General features: G+C 47.6%; 2 protein-coding genes across 2 annotated transcripts in view; both read left to right on the top strand.

The window, feature by feature from the left end:
• The window catches only part of sts (steroid sulfatase (microsomal), isozyme S), a 100,554-nt gene extending 79,220 nt beyond the window's left edge, over positions 1 to 21,334 (top strand). The window contains exons 8-10 of the mRNA XM_085999659.1: positions 7,725 to 7,884; positions 9,063 to 9,184; positions 18,623 to 21,334. Coding sequence (XP_085855785.1) covers positions 7,725 to 7,884; positions 9,063 to 9,184; positions 18,623 to 19,008 — 668 coding nt within the window. The 3' untranslated portion in view covers positions 19,009 to 21,334. The remainder of the gene's footprint in view (positions 1 to 7,724; positions 7,885 to 9,062; positions 9,185 to 18,622) is intronic.
• LOC147112113 (steryl-sulfatase-like) overlaps positions 20,741 to 23,753 on the top strand; it is a 21,572-nt gene continuing 18,559 nt past the window's right edge. Inside the window, exon 1 of the mRNA XM_085998314.1 lies at positions 20,741 to 20,951. Coding sequence (XP_085854440.1) covers positions 20,741 to 20,951 — 211 coding nt within the window. The remainder of the gene's footprint in view (positions 20,952 to 23,753) is intronic.

Below are 23,753 nucleotides of genomic sequence, written 5' to 3' on the forward strand. Positions count from 1 at the left end.
TGGGTTGACGTGCGCTCCTTGCACTGCCTACGCTTGGCTTCCGCTTCCTCCCGGCAAAGAGACTCGACGTGTTCGGCGCCTTCCCGGATGCTTCTCCTCCACTTTGTGCGGTCTTGGACCAGGGATTCCCAGGTGTCGATGGGGATGTTACACTTTTTCAAGGAGGCTTTGAGGGTGTCCTTGAAGCGTTTCCTCTGCCCACCTGGGGCTCTCTTGCCGTGCCGGAGCTTCAAGTAGAGCGCTTGTCTTGGGAGTCTCGAATCGGGCATGCGGACACCGTGACCCGTCCATCAGAGCTGATTGAGCGTGGTCAAAGCTTCGATGCTGGGGATGTTGGCCTGAGCAAGAACACTGACGTTGGTGCGCCTATCCTGCCAATGGATTTGCAGGATCTTGCGGAGGCAGCGTTGGTGGTACCTCTCCAGTGCTTTGAGGTGCCTGCTGTACATGTTCCATGTCTCTGAGGCACACAGCAGGGCGGGTATCACTGCTGCTCTGTAGACCATGAGCTTAGTGCCGGGTTTGAGGTCCTGGTCTTCAAACACTCTCTTCCTCAGGCGACCGAAGGCTGCACTGGCACACTGAAGGCGGTGTTGGACTTCGTCATCGATGTCTGCCCTTGTTGACAGTAGGCTCCCGAGGTATGGAAAGTGGTCCACGTTGTCCAAGGCCTTGTCGTCTTGCGTTGGCCAAGACGCTTGCATCTGCACTCACTCGGAAGTCGAACTCCAAACCATCGTCAACACCTTCACCGAAGCGTACGAGAGCATGGGCCTTACACTAAACATCCGTAAGACAAAGGTCCTCTACCAACCTGCCCCTGCCACACAGTACTAAAGCTTTTAACGAGGCTAAAAATAAACTTAACCTTTTTTAAAGTATTTTAAAATTATAAATGAGTGGAAAATTTTTATTTTTTTAAACTTTTTTTAAACTCTTATGCTGGCAAAAGCAGGCCTTACACTTGGCGTGCCTGAAACTGGCATTTCCAATGTCCCTATGGGTGTGTACACAGCAACCTGGAACTAAAATGATAATGAGGGGGCTGCGTTAAAATGCCACAGACAGACGCTCTGAACTTACTTCCAGGTTTCCCATGCGATATTGGACCCCCCCCTCAATCCCAACGCGCCTCAGCGTTAATAACGTGGCCTCTGTTTCAAATGAGCGCCGTCTGCCGCCATACTGTGTTGGCATCTGAAACTTTGAATTTATGAATTAACTGAGTCCTTCCGGGGCTAAACGAGAGTCAAACTCAAGCCAGCCATGAAGGCACTTATGCTTTTCTTCCTAATTAGTGCAACTTCTAACTATTTATTTAAATGGAACGTGTCAAATAGCCACTGTGCCTTTAGCGGGTGCTCATTCTAAAGGAACAACTTGGTGCATATTTGAAACGGTCATGTTTTATTCAAAGCACTTTACACCGGAGTTTAATCTAGGTAATTAATGATTACCTAACAAAATAGAGAAGCAGAATTTCTTTTTTCTTTTTAAACCTAATTTAGTAGTGCATTACGTGAAGTCCTGATCAGTGGCTGCTGGAGTCTCCATTAACATTGCAGCGTCTTTAATCTTGTGTTAATAGCTGGATTACTGATCCAGCTGTATGCTAAAGAGACTTTAATCCTCGCTTCGAAGTTTCTCATTCCAAGAACGTCATTGGGAATTTCAATAGGGACGCTGCAGAGACTGCGAGCAGTGCATCCTACCCACCTCTGCAATTGGTTTATACACCTGTTTCCTCTCTCGATTTTCCTCCGCTCCTGTACCGCTGTCCTACACACTCTTCCTCCTCCCTGCATCCTCATTGCGTTGAAATCCTCTCTTGTCCCTTCTCGTCTCCGATAATGCAGCCCGACTCATTCTTCCTCCTCCCTTTATCCTCATTGCATTGAAATCAGGACTCATTGCACCATCTGGAAACATTGGAACTCCTTATCTGCCTCACTCTGCTCTTCCTCCCTGCAGTCTTCAGGCTTTCAAAACCGACACATGGCGTCAAAATATTCCTGATTCACCTCCTTTTCTCTCTTCTTTTTAATTTTCATAGAATAGTACAGCACAGAAGGAGGCCATTCAGCCCATCAAGTTGGCGCCGGCTCTTTCGAAGAGCAATCCAGTTAGAATCATAGAATGGTTACTGCACAGTAGGAGGCCATTCGGCCCGTCAAGCCCGATCCAGCTCTCTGCAAGAGCAATTCAGCTAGTCACACGCCCCCACCCTTTTCCCATAGCCCTGCAATTTTTTTTTCCTTCAGGTACTTATCCAATTCCCTTTTGAAAGCCACTATCTGATCTGCCTCCACCACCCTTACAGGCAGTGCATTCCAGATCATAACCACTCGCTGCATAAAATGTTTTTCCTCATGTCGCCTCTGGTTCTTTGGCCAATCACCTTAAATCTGTGCCCTCTGGTTATCGACCCTTCAGCCATTGGAAACAGTTTCTCTTTATTTACTCTATCTAAACCCTTCCTGATTTTAAACACCTCTATCAAATCTCCTCTTAGTCGTTTCTCTGCTCCAAGGAGAACAACCCCAGCTTTTCTAGTCTATCCATGTAACTGTAATCTCTCATCACCGGAATCATCATCATTCTAATAAATCTCCTCTGCACCCTCTCCAAAGCCTTCACATCCTTCCCAAAGCACGGTGCCCAGAATTGGACACAATACTCCAGCTGGGGCCGAACTAGTGTTTTATAAAGGTTTAGCATAACTCCCTGGCTTTTGTAATCTATGCCTCTATTCATAAAGCCCAGGATCCCATGTGCTTTATTAACTGCTTTGTTAACCTGTCCTGCCACCTTCAGGGAGGATTTATGCACCAACACCCCCAGGTCTCCCTGTTCTTGCACCCCCTTTAAAATTATACCATTTAGTGTGTACAGTCTCTCCTCATTCTTCCTACTGAAATGTATCTCCTCACACTTTTCTGCATTGAATTTCATCTGCCATGTGTCCGCTCATGCCACCAGCCTGTCTATGTCCTCTTGAAGTCTATTACTATCTTCCTCGCTGTTTACTACACTTCCAAGTTTTGTGTCAGCTGCAAATTCTGAAATTGTGCCCTGTACCCCCAAGTCCAAGTCAATAATGTTCATCAAAAACAGCAGTGGTCCTAGTACTGAAGCCGAGGGAGCACCACTGTGCACCTCCCTCCAGTCTGAAAAAAAACAGTTACCACAACCAATGTTCCCTGTAAGCTGCGCAGTGCTCTAGGGCCCCAGCCTGTCTATGTCTTCTTGAAGTCTATTACTATCTTCCTCACTGTTTACTACACTTCCAGGTTTCGTGTCCTCTGCAAGTTTGGAAACTGTACCCTGTATCCCCAAGTCCAAGTCATTAATGTATATCAAAAACAGCGGTACTGAACCTTGGAGAACGTCACTGCATCCAGTCCGAAAAACAGCCATTCGCCACAACTCTCTTATCCCATGGGCTTCAATTTTGCTAACAAGCCTAATATGTGGTACTTTATCAAGCGCCTTTTGAAATTCCATATACACAACATCAACTGCACTGCCCTCATCCACCCTCTCTGTTACCTCATCAAAAAACTCAATCAAGTTAGTCAAACACAATTTGCTCTTAACAAAGCCATGCTGGCTCTCCTTTATTAGTCTATGCTTGCCCAAGTAGCTGTTAATTTTTTACATTGGATTAGATACATAGAAGATAGGAGCATGAGTAGGCCATTTGGCCCCTCGAGCCTGTTCCGCCATTTAATGAAATCATGGCTGATCATCCAAATTCAGTACCCGGTCCCTGCTTTCTCCCCATATCCCTTGATCCCTTTAGCCTTAAGAAATATATCTAACTCCTTCTTGAATATATTTAATGAATTGGCCTCAACTGCCTTCTGTGGTAGAGAATTCCACAGGTTCACCACTCTCTGGGTGAAGAAATTCCTCCTCATCTCAGTCCTAAATGGCTTACCCCTTATCCTTAGACTGTGACCCCTGGTTCTGGACTCACCCGCCATCGGGAACATCCTTCCTGCATCTAGTCTGTCTAGTCCTGTTAGAATTTTATAAATTTTAATGAGATCCCCTCTCATTCTTCTAAACTCTAGCGAATTGGATATACGGCACAGAAACAGGCCATTCGGGCCAACCAGTCTATGCTGGCGTTTATGCTCCACACGAGTCTCCTCCCGTCTTTCCTCATCTAAATCTATCAGCATAACCCTCTATTCCCTTCTCCCTCAGATGCTTGTCTAGCCTCCTCTTAAATGCATCTATACTATTCGCTTCAACCACTCCCTGTGGTAGCGAGTTCCACATTCTCACCACTCTCTGGGTAAAGAAGTTTCTTCTGAATTCCCCATTGGATTTCTTGGTGACTATCTTATATTGATGGCCTCTAGTTATGCTCTTCCCCCACAAGTGGAAACACTCTCTCTGTAGCCACTCTATCAAAATTTTTCATAATTTTAAAGACCTCTATTAGGTCACCCCCTCAGTCTTCTTTTTTCAAGAGAAAAGAGGCCCAGCCTGTTCATCCTTTCCTGATATGTATACCCTCGCATTTCTGGTATCAACCTTGTAAATCTTCTCTGCACCCTCTCCAGTACCTCTATATCCTTTTTATAATATGGTGACCAGAACTGTACGCAGTACTCCAAGTGTGGTCTAACCAAGGTTCAATACAGGTTTAGCATAACTTCCCTGCTTTTCAATTCTATCACTCGAGAAATAAACCCTAGTGCTTGGTTTGCTTTTTTTATGGCCTTGCTAACCTGCATCACAACATTTAGTGATTTGTGAATTTGTACTCCGAGATCCCCTTGTTCCTCTACCCCACCCAGACTCACACCCTCCAAGTGATAAGAGACCTCCCTATTCTTCCTACCAAAATGTAATCTCACATTTATCTGTGTTGAACTTCATTTGCCAATTATATGCCCATTCTGCAACTTTATTAATGTCCTCCTGTAACTTGTTGCAGTCCTCCTCAGTATTGACTATCCTCCCCAATTTGGTGTCATCCACAAATTTAGAAATTGTGTTTTTGATTCCAAAGTCTAAATCGTTAATGTAAATTGTGAACAGCAGTGGTCCCAGCACTGATCCTTGTGGAACACCACTACCCACCTTCTGCCACTGGGAATAGCTACCCTTTACTCCTAATTTTTTCCCGGATTATTGTTTCTGAAAGCATCCCTACCACCAACGTTAAACTGACTGGCCTGTAATTGCCAGGTTTATCCTTCTCCCATTTTTTGAACAAGGGTGTAATATTTGCAATCCTCCAGTCCTCTGGCACCTGTATCTAAGAATGATTGGAGCATGCTCGAAGAGATTTTCCTCACCTAGTGTAACCTACCCATTCCTTCGTTCCTCCGCCCCCTCTATTCTCCCCCCTCCCCTCCACTCTTCCTCCTCCCCCTCCACTCTTCCTCCTCCCCCTCCATTCTCCCCCCTCCCCCTCCATTCTCCCCCCTCCCCTCCACTCTTCCTCCTCCCCCTCCACTCTTCCTCCTCCCCCTCCATTCTCCCCCCTCCATTCTCCCCCCTCCCCTCCACTCTTCCTCCTCCCCCTCCACTCTTCCTCCTCCCCCTCCATTCTCCCCCCTCCATTCTCCCCCCTCCCCTCCACTCTTCCTCCTCCCCCTCCATTCTTCCTCCTCCCCCTCCACTCTTCCTCCTCCCCCTCCATTCTCCCCCCTCCCCCTCCATTCTCCCCCCTCCATTCTCCCCCCTCCCCTCCACTCTTCCTCCTCCCCCTCCACTCTTCCTCCTCCCCCTCCACTCTTCCTCCTCCCCCTCCACTCTTCCTCCTCCCCCTCCACTCTTCCTCCTCCCCCTCCATTCTTCCTCCTCCCCCTCCATTCTTCCCCCTCCCCCTCTATTCTTCCCCCTCCCCTCCATTCTTCCTCCTCCCGCTCCATTCTTCCTCTTCCCCCTCCATTCTCCCCCCTCCATTCTTCCTCCTCCCCCTCCATTCTCCCCCTCCCCCTCCACTCTTCCTCCTCCCCCTCCATTCTTCCTCCTCCCCCTCCATTCTCCCTCCTCCCCTCCATTCTTCCTCCACCCCTTCCTTCTTCCTCCTCCCCCTCCATTCTTCCCCCTCCACCCTTCCTCCTCCCCTCCATTCTCCCTCCTCCCCTCCATTCTTCCTCCACCCCTTCCTTCTTCCTCCTCCCCCTCCATTCTTCCCCCTCCCCCTCCATTCTTCCCCCTCCCCCTCCACCCTTCCTCCTCCCCTCCATTCTCCCCCCTCCCCCTCCATTCTTCCTCCTCCCGCTCCATTCTTCCTCCTCCCCCTCCATTCTCCCCCCTCCCCCTCCACTCTTCCTCCTCCCCCTCCATTCTCCCCCTCCCCCTTCATTCTTCTTCCTCCTCCTCCATTCTTCCTCCTCCCCCTCCATTCTTCCCCCTCCATTCTCCCCCTCCCCCTCCACTCTTCCCCTCCCCCTCCATTCTTCTCCCCCCCTGCATTCTTCTCCCCCCCCCCTGCACCCACCTTTCACTCTTTCTAAACCCCTCACAAAAGTTAGTCAGAGTCTAGCCCAACACCTAGAGCAAGCAAAGGGCTCTATTAACACTATGGAGCCTGTCATTTTATTAAAGTTATCCATCTCCTAATGCCCCCCAGCTCTTTCCTATTCCTGTGGAAGTATGCCTGAACCTCATTTGGCTGGAGTGCAGGATGACTCATTTGAAATGGGGAGCTGCACTTCAAAGTAATCCTTTGTGTGTGCAGCAGTTTAAGACATTGCGCAGTGACGAGGCACTATATCGATACAAGTCATGTTTTCTCCTCAGGCTCTGGTGCATCCTGAGAGTGAGCAAGATGCTGCTTGGGATTGTGATCCTCGGTAAAATGTTAATGGGAAACACTGGCCCAGACTTTCCCCTTCATAAGAGCATTACATCTCCAACCCCCCCCGACCCCTCTAGAAAAGGCTTGTATGCTTCCGTCTTATCATACACGTTCAGAATATGGCATCTTATCAAATTAAAATGTCTCAAAGCCCTTATGAATCATACAGAAGGAGGCCATTCGGCCCATCGTGCCTGTGCCGGCTCTTTGAAAGAGCTCTCCAATTAGTCCCACTCCCCCTGCTCTTTTCCCACAGCCCTGCAAATTTATCCTTTTCATGTATTTATCCAATTCCCTTTTGAAAGTTACTATTGAGTCTGCTTCCACCGCCCTTTCAGGCAGCGCATTCCAGATCACAACAACTCGCTGCGTAAAAAAAAAATTCTCCCCATCTCCAATGTTCCCGTTAAGCTGCACGGCTGCGCAGCTCTCTGGACCTCCCGTGCAGCCGGCTCGCCGGCTTTTCAATGCGATAAACCACGCATGCGCCGTAATTTGAAAGGGCCGCGCACCCCCTAAAAAAAAGGTAAGAGGGAACATTGCTCATCTCTCCCTCTGGTTCTTCCACTAATTACCTTCATTCTCTGTCCTCTGGTTACCGACTCTTCTGCCAGTGGAAACTGTTTCTCCTTACTTGCTCTGCCAAAGCACCGCATGATTTTGAACACCTCTATCAAATCTCCCCTTAACCTAGTCTGCTCTAAGGAGAACAATCCCAGCTTCCCTAATCACAATGGATTATTTTTCAAGTGCACTGACCATTGTTATGTAGGCAGCCATTCTTTGCCCACACCCCTGCTGGGCATGTGACCAATATTGTTTCCATTAATTCATCTTTCTGTCCACGTTTTGGCTCCTCGTCACAGGCTCTGGATTTTCTTTCTTAAATTTTTAGGAGGAAAATCCACAAACTGGGAAGGTGGCATCCGGGTGCCAGGGCTCTTCCGATGGCCCGGAGTGCTGACGGCGGGCAGGAGCATCGACGGGCCAACCAGCAATATGGATCTCTTCCCAACGGTCGTCAACCTAGCAAAAGCCGCAATGCCGCGTAACCGGTAAGCAGCCGGGGCGGGGGAGGAAGGAAGGAGAGAGTCGCAGCCACCGGCGGTGGATCAATATGAACCTTGGGTGTCAGCCATGGCTCAGTGGGTAGCACTGTCGCCTCTTGAGTCAGAAAATCGTGGTTTTCGAGTCCCACTCCAGAGACTTGGGTCATTATCCAGGCCGACACTCCAGTGTAGTACTGAGGGAGTGCTGCACTGTCGGAGGTGCGGTCTTTCAGATGGGATGTTAAACCGAGGCCCCATCTGCCCTGTCCGGTGGATGTAAAAGATCCCCTGGCACTATTCGAAGAAGAGCAGCGGAGTTCTCCCTAGTGTCCTGGCCAACCTTTATCCCTCAACCAACATCGCTAAAAAAACAGATGATCTGGTAATTGCTGTTTGTGGGAGCTTGCTGTGCGCATTTAGCTGCTGTTTTTCCTACATTACAACAGGGACTACACTTCAAAAGTACTTCATTGACTGGCCTGTCCTGAGGTGGTGAGTGGCGCTAAATAAATGCAAGTTTGTTCTTTTTATGGCCACTTCATCGAGGCTCAACTCCTTGAATGCTCTCCTCGCCTGTACCCTTCACAAACTGCACCATTTCCAGAATGATGCGGCCCTTGTCCTATCCTGCACAAAGCCCCACTGTCCCAGCACTCGCCAAGTACCACTGGCTTCCTGTACCCCAAATGTTTGACTGTAAAACCCATGTCCTCCTGTCCAAGTGTCCCCCTGGCTTTACCCCTGTCTTCTCCTCCAGCCACACATCCCTGCACCCTCCGCTCCTCTGACACCGTTCTACTTCTTGCTCCCCCTCCCTCTGCACCAGGAGTGGCAGCCTCTTCCGCCACTGTCCTCTCGAGCTCCCTCCCAAACCCTCCTCTTTCACCCTGCGTTTAGTTGCTGTTCCTAACACCATTTATTTCCACCGCCCCCCCAATCACTCCTCTTCACTGTCTCTGTTTCTGTAAAGCTCTCTGAGGCATTCCTTTCAATGTGTGGAGCACTAGCTATTTTCTTGTTGATGTGCAGTACAGGCACCCTCCAGTTCAGATCACCGTACTCTTCTCTTTTCGCTCTTTCCACCAACGCCCCCCCCCCCCCCCCGATACCAGCCGACAATTGACGTTGTGCTTTTCTTGAGCAAACGATATATTAAACCTGCTTCTACCCTTCTCTTCCCCCAGGATAATCGATGGCCGGGACCTAATGCCTTTACTCCTAGGTGACGTGCAGCAGTCGGAGCACGAGTTTCTCTTCCATTACTGTAACAGTTATTTAAGTGCAGTTCGCTGGCATCCGAGGCACAGTAAGTCCATTCCTTTCTACTATCGTAATATCATCTGGTTACAGACGCCTTGATGTCGGTACATTAAGATGCTCCAGTACAAGACAGGTTCAGTGGTTTCTGTAGTTCCCTCGCAGATATCGTTTGGCATTGCCTGCAGGTTGTCTGTGCCGTTTTTGATGTTTAGCTGCCTTACGTCTTTCAGGCCACTGATCCAGTACTCCCCAGTGAGGCACTGGTTTTAATAGTTCAAGCAGCTTTTGGAGGTCAGTCAAAGAACAGGAGCTGCTTGTAAATTTCAGGTTCAGGTCAGCTAGTGGATTTCTTTATCTCTGTGTCAGCTGTGGCTCAGTTGGTAGCACTCTCTCTCGCCTCTGAGTCAGAGGGTTGTGGGTTCCTAGTCCCACTCCAGAGACTTGAGCACAAAAATCTAGGCTGACACTCCCAGTGCAGTACTGAGGGAGCGCTGCACTGTCGGAGGGGCTGTCTCTCGGATGAAATGTTAAACTGAGGCCCCGTCTGCCCTCAGGTGAACGTAAAGGATCCCATGGCACTGTTTCGAAGAAGAGCAGGGGAGTTATCCCCAGTGTCCTGGCCAGTATTTATCCCTCAATTACCATCACAAAAACAGATTGGCCCAGAAATTCGGGTCGGGGGCCTTCCCGCGGGTGCAAGCCTCCGACCTGCACTTACCTTGCGCGCCGGCCGTTGAGCTGTGGGCCCCCGTGGAATTCCGATCCTGGGCCTGCTCCAGCTGCCGGCGCGCAGTGCTTGCGTATCTCAGGGGCGCAGTTAGTTCGATGCGTCCCTGGGATCACGTGAGCCATGGGGAGCCAATGGTAGCAGGGAAATGCCCATTCATAAAATTTACAGGAAGGTCTGTCAAAACTATAAATACTACGAGCCCCAAAACATCACTAAATCTTCAAATAAATTTTTTTTAAAACATCATTTTTTAAATAAACTATAAATGACATGAAATAACTATTTTAAACAACAATTTAAATTTTTGAAAAAAATAATTTTATTTTCTAACGGGGCTAAAAATAAACTTACCTTTTTTTAAAAGTATTTAAAAATAATAAACCTGTGGAAAAAATGTTTTAATTTTAATTAATTCACCACTTACCTTGTGAAAAACAGGCCTTGCGACTGCTTTTTAAATGTCTAACTTCTGGAGACTTCTCTTCCCGGGAAAACCTGCAAAAAAAACGCAAGTTCGATGCGCACGCGCAGCCTCTCCGGCGCACGCGTTCGATTTCTGAACCCCTTCTTTCAGGGGAACGGAAGTGCCGGTTTCCCGTGCATGCGTAGTGGATGCAGGAAACCGGCACTTCCATTGGGCTTATGGGTGAGTACCCCAATGTGTACTCACCCATGGAGACCCAAAGTTCTGGGCCATTATCTGGTCATTCTCACATTGCTGTTTGTGGGAGCTTGCTGTGCGCAAAATGGCTGCCGCATTTCCTATATAACAGCAGTGACTACACTTCAAAAAGTACTTCATTGGCTGTAAAGCGCTATATAAAGTCTTTCTTTCTTCTTTTTCACAATGTTATGAGAAGACAAATGTTTCCTACCCACACACGTGCATACACATTCAAACAAACTAACTTGGCCAGTACTGGTTAGTTTACGGTGCAGCCCTAATGGAAGAGAAGATTTAAAAAAAACCCTTACAGATTATAGATTTTGTAATGTTTAGTTTATTGCATTAAAAAAGCTTGAGCATCCCCCCAGCCCCCGCACACATTGGCCACTGGCCCACAAGTAAAAGAAAGAACAAGCTGCCAGCATTTAAACAGCATTTTGTGGTCTCCGGACGTCCCAAAATCAATCAACTACTTTTGAAGTCACTGTTGTAATGTAGGAAACGCGGCAGCCAATTTACGCACAGCAAGCTCCCACAGACAGCAATGAGATATTGATGAAAACATTTGTATTTTAGTGATGTTGGTTAAGGGATAAATATTGGCTAGGATCCTCTGCTCTTCTTCAAAATAGTGGCCGTGGGATCTTTGACACCCATCTAAGAGAGCAGACGGGGCCTCGGTTTAACGTCACATCCGAAAGACGGCACCTCCGACAGTGCAGCACTCCCTCAGTACTGCACTGGGAGGGTCAGCCTCGTCTATGTGCTCAAGTCTCTGGAGCGGAGCTTGAACCCATGAACCTCTGAGGCGAGAGTGCTACCCACTGAGCCACGGCTGACACACAAAACTTCATACCTTGTAGATAAGCCCAAAGCAAAACAGCAAAAATTCAGTGTTAAAGAGCTAAGGAGCATATGAATCGAAAATGAAGAAAGTGGCTAAGAAGATCAATGGCCGGGTGGGGAATGGGATTGAAGGGGGAGACTGGGGGCTCGGGGAAGAGAGGGGCAATGGGGGTCGTTGGATGCTGGACTGGGGGATCAGAGAGAGATTGGGGGAATGGGGGTCAGGAAGAAGGGAGTGGGGTTTGAACAGAGGGGGATCCTCGGCAGACTGTGGATGCTCAGTCGATGAGTAATATTCAAAACTGAGATCGATAGATTTTTGGGCACTGAGGGATTCGAGGGATAGGGCGGGAAAGTGGAGTTGATGTCGAAGTTCAGCCCTGATCTTATTGAATGGCGGAGCAGGCTCGAGGGGCTGTACTCCTGCTCCTATTTCTTATGTTCTTTGGTAATGCATTGTACTTTCCATGGCATAACCCTCTATTGTTGAACATCGTAACCTCTGACTCACTGAACAACACCTCAAGAAATGTGCTAACATAATATACTGCTGCGACCGTATCATCAAGTGCTTCCTTGAGCACTTTGCCCATTCTGACCACATTAGCGTGTTGCAGCACCTGCCATCATATCTAGTCCACATATTCTTGTAATGTGTGCTCTTAATATTCAATAGTAATTATACCAGGGTGATAGTTCATGCATTAATATGCGACTGACAGACTTCGATGCAGCAGTTCTGCAATGATTGGGTGACTGGAGCAGCAGTGATCTCAAATAGGATTTAAAAAATATATATATTTCAATAACTGGTCAAAAACTTTCCAGATGGATAGACTTTAAATTTCCATATTCTCCCCCATCACCATAACCAAATTAGATATTTATTTTATATCTATAATGGAAACAGATTGCGTTATCTTGTCACGTTGCACTTCCCTCCCCTCCCCGCAGTGCCAGGAGGGGATAGTTACAGCGAGGCCAGTTTGCATAGGCAGTTTCCCTTCCAAATATGAGTGTCGGAACTTATACGATGGAAATATATGCAAGTGGGGACCGAGTTCCATTTGAATACCCTTGTTCAATCAGCCCCCAGCCTCTAACTCCGTTTCACCTGAAGATTATGCTTCGTCTCAACTCCCAATTTGCCATGGAAACATAGAAAAATAGGAGCAGGAGTCGGCCATTCGGCCCTTCGAGCCATTCAATATGATCATGGCTGATCCTCTATCTCAATACCAGATTCCTGCTCTCTCCCCATACCCCTTGATGCCTTTTGTGTCTAGAAATCTATCTATCTTCTTCTTAAATATATTCAGTGACTTGGCCTCCACAGCCTTCTGTGGCAGAGAATTCCACAGGTTCACCACCCTCTGAGTGAAGAAATTTCTCCTCATCTCAGTCCTAAATGTCCTACCCCGTATCCTGAGACTGTGACCCCTCGTTCTAGACCCCCCCCCCCAGCTAGGGGAAACATCCTCCCTGCATCTGCCTGTCAGAATTTTATACGTTTCAATGAGATCCCCTCTCATTCTTCTAAACTCTAGTGAATGCAGGCCTAGTCGGCCCAATCTGTCCTCATACGACAGTCCTGCCATCCCAGGAATCAGTCTGGTGAACCTTCGCTGCATTCCCTCTATGGCAAGTATATCCTTTCTTCGGTAAGGAGACCAAAACTGCACACAGTACTCCAGGTGTGGTCTCACCAAGGCCCTGTATAACTATAGTAAGACATCCTTGCTCCTGTACTCAAATCCTCTTGCAATGAAGGCCAACATCCATTTGCCTTCCTAACTGCTTGCTGCACCTGCATGTTTGCTTTCAGTGACTGGTGTACAAGGATACCCAGGTCCCTCTGAACATCAACATTTCCCAATCTATCACCATTTAAATAATGCTTTGCCTTTCTGTTTTTCCTACCGAAGTGGATAACTTCACATTTATCCACGTTATACTGCATCTGCCATGTATTTGCCCACTCTCTCAACTTGTCAAAATCGCCTTGAAGCCTCTTTGCATCCTCCTCACAACTCACAATCCCATGCTACAGGAGGCTGATTAGTGTATAATATAATCTTAAAAATCTGTCCGTGCGCACTTCCTGTCAACTGTTTCCACCATAAGTTCCTATGTTCATATTTACTGCCTATGTAACATTGTCACACTGTAATCAATGTTCCCTCTAATTTTTTTGTTGGGCGCCGCACGGCCTCCATTCAAAGTACTGCGCATGCACGGTTTTTACATTGAAAAAGCAGCTGCACGGGATCCCTGGAGCGCTGCGTGGCCGCGCAGCTTAAAGGGAACGTTAACTGTAATTATATCCTCACAATAGACAACGACCTGTACCTGTGGGGCCCACACCCTGTCAAAAGAGGGTAGGAAAAAAGAGGGAGGGAGGGAGGTGGGGAAAGAGTTTTTAAACCAGCAAAGCTTCCTATTGCTGCTCGTTTTGTACTGTAGAGCTTTTCACGCCTATGACGCACTACAAAAACCCACTCAACAGGGTCCTATTCATATTGCACAATCTGCCGTTCGATGTGCAGGTCTCTATTGCGACACCAAATTCCTGGATTGGAATTCTGAGATATCTGAAATAAAAACGGAAAGCGCCAGAGACACGCAGAGGGTGTCAGCGTTTGAAAAGAGAGAAGGCGGCATAAGAGTACAAAAGCAAGGAAGTTATGATGAACATAAGAACATAAGAAATAGGAGCAGGAGTAGGCCAATCGGCCCCTCGAGCCTGCTCCACCATTCAATAAGATCATGGCTGATCTGATCCTAACCTCAAATCTTCTATCACTGTGCATCCACCCGAACCCATGTGATCTCCTGGGAGAGGCGAAAAACCAGATAAAGACCCAATGGCCAATTTGGGAGAAAAAAATCTGGGAAATTCCTCTCCGACCCATCTAGGCGATCAAAATTCTTCCAGGAGATCACTCTGTCCCTATATTTTCTACAGTACTTACCTTCTGTAAAGGCGATCTCCACCCCAGCCAGGAACAGGAATAAAACCATCTCCTGAAATCTAACACAGAATTAGAACACAGTAGGAGCAGAACCAGGCTACACGGCCCCTGGGCCCACTCCACTACCCACAGGGCCATGACCATTCCGAACCTAGACTCATGTCCAATTTCCTGCCCGCTCCCCGTAACCCTTAATTCCCTTTACTTCTAGGAAACTATCTATTTCTGTTTTAAATTTATTTAATGATGTAGCTTCCACAGCTTTCTGGGGCAGCAAATTCCACAAACCTACCACCCTCTGAGTGAAGAAGTTTCTCCTCATCTCAGTTTTGAAAGAGCAGCCCCTTATTTTAAGATTATACCCCCTAGTTCTAGTTTCACCCATCATTGGGAACATCCTCACCGCATCCACCCGATCAAGCCCCTTCACAATCTTATATGTTTCAATAAGATCGCCTCTCATTCTTCTGAACTCCAATGAGTAGAGTCCCAATCTACTCAACCTCTCCTCATATGACCACCCCCTCATCCCCGGGATTAACCGAGTGTACCTTCTTTGTACTGACTCGAGAGCAAGTATGTCTTTTCTTAAGTATGGACACCAAAACTGTATGCAGTATTCCAGGTGCGGTCTCACCAATACCTTGTACAACTGCAGCAATACCTCCCTGTTTTTATATTCCATCCCCCTAGCAATAAAAGCCAACATTCCATTGGCCTTCTTGATCACTTGCTGCACCTGCATACTAACTTTTTGAGTTTCGTGCACCAGGACCCCCAGATCCCTTTGTACTACAGTACTTTCCAGTTTCCTTTTATAAAACACTGGTTCGGCCTCAACTGGAGTATTGAGTCCAATTCTGGGCACCGCACTTTAGGAAGAATGTGAAGGCCTTAGAGAGGGTGCAGAAAAGGTTTACAAGAATGATTCCAGGGATGAGGGACTTCAGTTACGCGGATAGACTGGAGAAGCTGGGGTTGTTTTCCTTGGAGCAGAGAAAGTTGAGAGGAGATTTGATAGAGGTGTTCGAAATCATGAGGGGTCCGGATAGAGTAGATAGAGAGAAACTGCTCCCATTGGCAGAAGGGTTGAAAACCAGAGGACACAGATTTAAGGTGATTGGCAGAAGAACCAAAGGCGACATGAGGAAAATCTTTTTTACGCAGCTTAGGATCTGGAATGCACTGCCTGAGGGGGTGGTGGAGGCAGACTCAATCCTGGCTTTCAAAAGGGAATTGGATAAGTACCTGAAGGAAAAAACATTTGCAGGGCTACGGGGAAAGGACGGGGGAGTGGGACTGGCTGAAGTGCTCTTGCAGAGAGCTGGCACGGGCTCGACGGGCCGAATGGCCTCATTCTGTGCTGTAACCATTCTATGGTTCTATGATATTTCAGGCCATAGACCCTTCAGCAGTGCAGTTCTGATGAAGGGTCTACATCTGAGACCGTAACCTGTCTTTGCTCTCTACAGATGCCGTTGCACATGCTCTGTACTTGCCCACCTTGTCTCTCAATCCTCTTCACCTGTGGTTAGCACTGTTGCCTCACAGCGCCAGGGACCCGGGTTCAAATCCGGCCTCGGGTGACTGTGTGGAGTTTGCACATTCTCCCCGTGTTTGCGTGGGTTTCCTCCGGGTGCTCCGGTTTCCTCCCACAGTCCAAAGATGTGCGGGTTAGGTTGATTGGCCATGATAAAAAATTGGCCCTTAGTGTTAGGGGGGATTAAATACGTGGGGTTACGGGGATAGGGCTTGGGTGGGATGGCTGTCGGTGTAGGGACCGGGTGCTAGGGTTTGGATGATCAGCCATGATCTCATTGAATGGCGGAGCAGGCTCGAAGGGCCGAATGGCCTACTCCTGCTCCTATCTTCTATGTTTCTATGTTTCTCTGAGCCACAAACAGGTATGTTGAAGAGTTGCTCAGTGGCCATCATCGGGGTCTTTCAAGTGAGACGTACAACCGAGGCCCCGCCTACCTTCTCGGGTGGACATAGATCCAAGGCACTATTCGAAGAAGAGCAAAGCAATTCTCCCCAGTATCCTGGCCAACATTTATCCCTCAACCAATACCACCAAAAACAGATTGTCTGGTCATTCATCTCATTTGCTGTTTGTGGGATCTCACTGTGTGCAAATTGGCTGGCACCTTTGTCTACTAAACAGTGGCCACACTACAATAGTACTTAATTTGATGTAAAGTGCTTTGGGGTGTCATGAGGAGGTAAAGGCGGCTATATAAATGCAAATGCCTACTTTATTATTTCTATAAATAGATGATATGGGCTTCTATTCTATTCATTGGCTTGTGTAGACAAACCCTACAAGACGCCCATAACCAAAGAAAGGGTTACATAGATACATAGAAGATAGGAGCAGGAGTAGGCCATTCGGCCCTTCGTGCCTGCTCCGCCATTTAATGAGATCATGGCTGATCCTTTAATTCAGTATCCCGTCCCCGCCTTCTCTCCGTAACCCTTAACCCCTTTTGCCCGTAGAAATATATCTAATTCCCTCTTAAATATATTTAATGAGCTGGCATACACTGCCCTCTGTGGCAATGAGTTCCACAGGTTCACCACTCTCTGAGTGAAGAAATTCCCCCTCATCTCTGTCCTAAATGGTTTAGCCCTTATCCTTAAATTATGTCCTCTAGTTCTGTTCTCACCCGCCAAGGGAAACATTCCTTCTGCATCCAGTCTGTCTAGACCTGTCAGAATTTTATACACTTCTATGAGGTCCCCTCTCAATCTTCTAAACTCCAGTGTGTACATCCCTAAACTACATAGTCTCTCCTCATAGGTCATTCCCGCCATTCCTGGTATCAGCCTGGTGAATCGCCGCTGCACCCCCTCCATGGCAAGAACATCCTTCCTCAGATGAGGCGACCAAAACTGTACACAGTACTCGAGGTGTGGTCTCACCAGTGCCCTGTACAGCTGCAGCAAGGTATCCCTGTTCCTGTATTCTAACCCTTTTGCTATGAAGGCCAGCATACCGTTTGCCTTCTTGACCGCCTGTTGCACCTGCATGCTCGCCTTCAGTGACTGGTGTACAAGAACACCCAGGTCTCTCTGTACTTCCCCCTCTCCCAATCTATTGGTGAACTCTGGACGGTAAATTTGGAAAAGTACTACACAAACAAACCATTCTAAGACTAAACAACTTTATTGAAATGATTGGCACGAGTTCATACTACCTTTCTGAAGTAGAAAGCGGTCTTTAAATACTACCGTGTGCTCAGTCCGGCGCACTCAAGGCTGTTGTGTCTTCTTCGATGTTGTCCTCCTTCTTGAGGCGAGCTCATGTTGCTCTAGCCTCCGACTTCAATGCTCTTTTTTTCTTCCCTCCAATGTCCTTTCCTTATACATTCTTCTCAGTTGGGACGTGAGTACTATTTGTTCGGCCTCAAATGATTGGTAGTTTAGGCTTCGATCATGAGCGTACCTTAAATGATTGACAGGTAATGGTGTGCAAAAGGTTTAACTTTTCAAATCTCACAGTCGCTGGCAAGGCTGGTATTTATTGCCCAAACCAGTTGCCTCGAGAAGATGCTGATGGGCAAGTCTTTCTTTCTTTCTTTCTCCAGTAGCTCCAATGCAAGTTGAAGAAAGAAAGACTTGCATTTCTATAGCGCCTTTCATGACCTCAGGATGTCCCAAAGCGCTTTACAGCCAATGAAGTACTTTTTGGAGTGTAGTCACTGTTGTAATGTAGGAAATGCGGCAGCCAATTTGCACACAGCAAGCTCCCACCAACAGCAATGTGATAATGACCAGATAATCTGTTCTGGTGATGTTAATTGATGGATAAATACTGGCCAGGACACCGGGGGAGAACTCCCCTGCTCTTCTTCGAAATAGTGGCCGTGGGATCTTTTACGTCCTCCTGAGGGGGCAGACAGGGGCCTTGGTTTAGCGTCTCATCCGAAAGATGGCACCTCCGACAGTGCAGCGCTCCCTCAGCACTGCACTGGGAGTTTCGGCCTCGATTTTTGTGCTCAAAGTCCCTAGAGTGGGACTTGAACCCACAACCTTGTGACTTCGAGGCGAGGGTGCTACCCACAGAGCCATGGCAGGTGGGTACACATGGAGGGTGCTCTGTCCCCATTGGACTGTACAGCGGCAGCAGTCTGCAACCTCAGGAAGTCCCTGTCCTCAGCTGTTATATGGTCATAGTACCTGGGTGAACTGCTGCAGCTCTCCACAGTATTGGTTTATTTAATATTTTTCTGACTTCCTGTACTCTCTCCCCCGTTATATTTATCACAGGCTCCGCTGTATGGAAAGCCCACTTCTTCACACCAAACTTCTATCCAGAAGGGGCACAAGGTTGCTTCGACACGCACGTTTGCTTCTGCTACCAACGTTTTGTCACCCACCACAATCCACCTTTGCTCTACGACCTTCTGAGAGACCCATCGGAAGCAACGCCTTTGACGCCCGCCTCTGAACCCCGGTATCACCGCATCCTGGAAGCGATGAGGAAGGCTGTAGACCAGCACCAGGAGACCCTGACGCCAGTCCCCGATCAGCTGTCGCTGAGTAACGTGCTTTGGAAGCCTTGGCTCCAGCCGTGCTGCAGCTCCGCGTGGCAGCACTGTCGCTGTGACAAGGAAAGTATCGGAAGCGCATCACTGGATGGGGCAATGGGTTAGAACCAATCTCTTCGTCTGAGGCCTGAGCTTGAATGGAACCCACATTGATGGAAAGAAGTGCGTGTGGGGATATATGTCTGTTCTTTTCTCGCTCTCTCTCCTTTTTCTCTCTTTTTCCTTTTCTTCTCGTTTTCTTTCTCGGTCTCTGACTGTTGTGCGCGCTCTCTCCTTTCCTTCGTTCTTTCTCTGGCTGTTTCTTTGCTTCCCCTCTCACACTCACTCTCTCTCATTCTCTTTCTGTCTCATACTCTCACACTCACTCTCTCTCATTCTCTTTCTGTCTCATACTCTCACACTCACTCTTTCTCTCACACTCTCTCACACTCTCACTCTTACTCTCACACTCGCGCTCTCTCTCTCACTCATTCTCTCTTTCTCTCCCTCACTCTCACTCATTCTCTCACTCTCTCTCTCACTCATTCTCTCACTCTCTCTCACTCTCATTCTCCCTGTCTCATACTCTCTCACACTCTCACTCTTTCTCTCTCTCTCTCTCTCCCTCATTCTCTCTCTCACTCTCACTCTTTCTCTCTCTCTCTCTCACTCATTCTCTCTCTCTCTCTCACTCTCATTCTCCCTGTCTCATACTCTCTCACACTCTCACTCTTTCTCTCTCTCTCTCACACTCTCTCTCTCTCTCTCACTCTCTCTCTCTCACTCTCTCTCACTCTCATTCTCCCTGTCTCATACTCTCTCACACTCTCACTCTTTCTCTCTCTCTCTCTCTCCCTCATTCTCTCTCTCTCTCCCTCACACTCTCTCACGTAAGGTTCCACAATGAAACGTGATTGCCATTATATTGGCAGTCTCGCTCCGGCCAAAAGGGTGGCTGGTGTTTGAAATGAAAATGTCACACCCGTGCACCCGTGAGCATTCTGCTAAATTTCAGGTTAAGGCAGGGTAGAGGGAAGTTTACTCTACATCGAACACTTCCCCCATATCTGACTTGGGAGTTCTCGACGTGTGGAAAAAGACTAAATGCCCCAGTCCCCAAACTGGTCCCTGTCTTTAAATCCCTCCCTGGCTTTGCCCCGCACCACACACCCTTCTCCAGCCCTAAATGCCCCCTGTACTCCACCCTTTAGTGTATCCTATGCCCCACCAAAGACGACCAAGCCTTTCGCTGCCTGGGTCCTCCTCTCTAGAATTTCCTCACTGAACCATTCAGCCTCTGTACCTCTCTTCCCTTTTTTAAAACTTCCTCAACGCTGAACTCTTTGACCAAGCGTTTGGTCACTCCTCCCAATGTCTCCTTTCCTAGTTCAGCATCCGTTTCCCATATGTCACCTGTAAAGCACCTTGGGACATTTTTTATGTTGGGATGCAGTACATAAATGCAAGTTGTTGACATTCTTTTATTAATGAGCACAAAATTCACAATAAATAGGAAAAAGTCCGACTCCGATTTGAAATCAAGCTGGCAAGTATGGTTGGAATATTTATCCATCTATCTGATCTACATCGAGACGTAGCCTTCACGCTTCAGGCTTTGCACCTCGTCACATATGTATAATTTCTGCGCCGTGCAAAGAGAAAATCAAAAGGGAAAGAAAGCCGGTCATTTCCTGATGGTTTATCCTCACCCTTGGGGAGGAGCCGGGGCTTTTGCAAGCACTTGCACAACCTACAAGAGGACAATCTCCCTGCGACAGAAGCGACAAACCCCCTCCAACTGACCTCAGGACCCGCCGAAGACCAACAAACCTTCTCATCGACATCAGGATGCGCCATAATGGCAGCAAAGTGCATCTTGTGGCCTGAAAGGGACGGACTACGTTACACACACACGGAAGCACCTCAGCAACAGACTAATACCTCGTGCATTACCCGGTGCAACAACACATCCTCTGACGTACTGGCAGCCAAACCGCAGGAGATCCACTACTGTGAATTTTTATTTTTTGTGTCTGCGCGGCGTCCTATAGGAAAAAAAATTGGATTTAGTAATTAATTGTACAAAAAGAATTTTAAGACTTGCATTTGTACAGTGCGTTTCCCCGCCTCAGGTCGTCCCAAAGCGCTTCACAGCCAATGAAATACTTCTTGAAGTGCAGGCACCGTTTTAATGTAGGAAATCAATGGAGTCGCATTAAAAAAGGGCGAGAAGCAAAAAATCATGGCCTTTAAATGAAACTGCTGAGGCATGTTCGATAAGCAAATGGATATAGATCTGCTCAGTCCTTTCTAAATCTCCAAACATTACTCGGTTATTAAGTTTTTTTTAATATATATATATACTATGTCCTCAGATATTAAGTGTCTTTGCTAATGTTGGATTTTTAGATATTTTATGAAGGGATTTTCGAGTAAAAAGAAACGGAACATATGAATCTCGTGATTTTTCTTTTAGTAGTTTCTGAATTTTGACAAAATGTCATTAGGAGGCGTGCATTAAGCTGGCGGTAGTCGTGCTTATGCTGTGGGAAAGGAAGGGCATCCAAAGCTAGAGCTCCCTGGATGACTAAAGAGATAGAGGTTATAAGGAAACAGCTTGTGATAAATGTCAGGTTCATAATTCACTAGAGAACCAAGTGGAGTACAAAAAGTACAGAGGAGAACTCAAAAAGGAAATAAGAGGGGCAGAGAGGAGTGTATGAGAATAGATTAGCGGGTAACATAAAAGGAAACCCAAAAGTCTTATATAAATAGTCAAGCGAAAGGTGGGGCCGATTAGAGACCAAAAAGGAGATGTTCTTATGGAGGCTAAATGAGTTCTTTGCATCTTTCTTCACTAAAGAAGAGGATGCTGCCAATGTCACAGTAAAGGAGAAAGTAAGAACATAAGAAATAGGAGCAGAAGTAGATCATATGGCCCCTTGAGCCTGCTCCACCATTCATTGAATATACTCAATGACTGAGCCTCCACAGCCCTCTGGGGCAGAGAATTCCAAAGATTCACAACCCTCTGAGTGAAGAAATTTCTCCTCAACTCGGTCCTAAATGGCATGCCTTTTATCCTGAGACTATGCCCCCTGGTTCTAGATTCTCCAGCCAAGGGAAACAGCCTCTCAGCATCTACCTTGTCAAGCCCTCCAGAATCTTATGTTTCAATGAGATCACCTCTCATTCTTCTAAACTCCAGAGACTATAGGCCTAATCTACTCAATCTCTCCTCATAGGACAACCCTCTCATCCCAGGAATCAGTCTGGTCGTCGTCGTACGTGTCTTCACACTGTTCCCTTTGGGGAACTGTATGAAGTGGTGGAAGGATTTCTGGCCGCAATTAACGCTCCTTCCGTGACCGTAACCATCTTCGTACCAGCCATTAGGGTGGTTAGTCCTATGGCGGGAGGGTTTTATGGGCTCCCACAACCCATACGAGGGGGGGGGCCACCCACACCCACGGACGCAAGTATCCCGCTGGATATCAACCCAGAATTTAGAGCCGGAGCTCCGACTCCACTTGCCGGGACTGTCTGGAGCGGGGTTCGAAACCCTACGCCTTCTGGCCCAGCGGCGGGGATGCTACCGCTACGCCAAAGGCCCACTCCTATCAGTCTGGTAAACCTTTGTTGCACCGCCTCCAAGGCAAGTATATCCTTCCTCAGGTATGGAGACCAAAACTGTGCACAGTACTCCAGGTGTGCTCTCACCAAGGCCCTGTACAATTACAGCAAGACTTCCTTACTCTTGTATTCCAACCCCTTGCAATAAAAGCCAACATACCATTTGCCTTCCTAATTTAGGTAATCCTAAAAGTTAGTAGAGAAATTGAAAAAGAAAAAAATAGATCAAGAGGAGGTGCCTGTAGGGTTGACAGCACTCAAAGTAGAAAAGTCACCCGGTCCCGATGGGATGCATCCTAGGTTGCTGAGGGAACTAAGGGTGGAAATTGCAGAGGCTCTGGCCACAATCTTCCAATCCTCCTTTAGATATGGGAGTGGTGCCAGAGGATGGGAGGATTGTAAATGCTACACACCTATACAAAAAAGGAGAGTTAAACCCGGCAACGACAGACCAGTCAGACGAATGTTGGTGGTGGGGAAATATTAAGACACAATAATCTGGATCAAAATTAATTAGCACTTGGAAAAGTATGGGCTAATAAATGAAAGCCAGCACGAGTTGTTAAAGGCAAATTGTGTTTGACTAACTTGATTGAGTTCTTTGATGAAGTGTCGAAGAGGGTGGATGAGGGTAGCGTGTTTGATATAAAAACAGAAAATGCTGGAAATACTCAACAGGTCAGGCAGCATCTGTGGAGAGAGAAACAGAGTTAACGTTTCAGGTCGATGACCCTTGCTCTCGGAATACCCTCTGAGGGTAAGGCCTCCTGGTGAGAGCCCTAATGTTACCAAGTTTGAATCTTTGAACAATAAATGTAGCTACTTTGTAGTTGCCAGAAGACTCCCGATACAAAGAAAGCTTCAAATTACTCATAGAAATTGTTCGAGTGGGTGAAACTGACAAGAAACCACTGAAGCTAACCGGCCCTGACAGCTGGGAGTGATTAATGCTGATGCCGTTAAATAACGTTGCTGGAGCCGGCTTCCTGGAGCTGCACGCCAGCTCTCCCTGTCGCTGTCTGGTCGAAGTGCTAAGGTGAGTGGCGACAATCAATTTTCCAGATCGGGCAGCCAGTGTGCGTTGACTGATGTCACGATCTGCCTGGCTTTGAAGTCCCCGGTGGTACCTCGTAACGGCGGCGCAACAGGGAGAGTGGGAGAGCTGGATTTGCCATGAGCCGCTGGATTCGCCTCGCCCCGGCACTACTGCATCAGTGCCCCCTTACCGCCATCTGCTG

Source organism: Somniosus microcephalus, chromosome 10, assembly GCF_052327205.1.
Source record: "Somniosus microcephalus isolate GS21.2 chromosome 10, FLI_Smic_1.0, whole genome shotgun sequence".
In the NCBI taxonomy this organism is placed as follows: domain Eukaryota; kingdom Metazoa; phylum Chordata; class Chondrichthyes; order Squaliformes; family Somniosidae; genus Somniosus; species Somniosus microcephalus.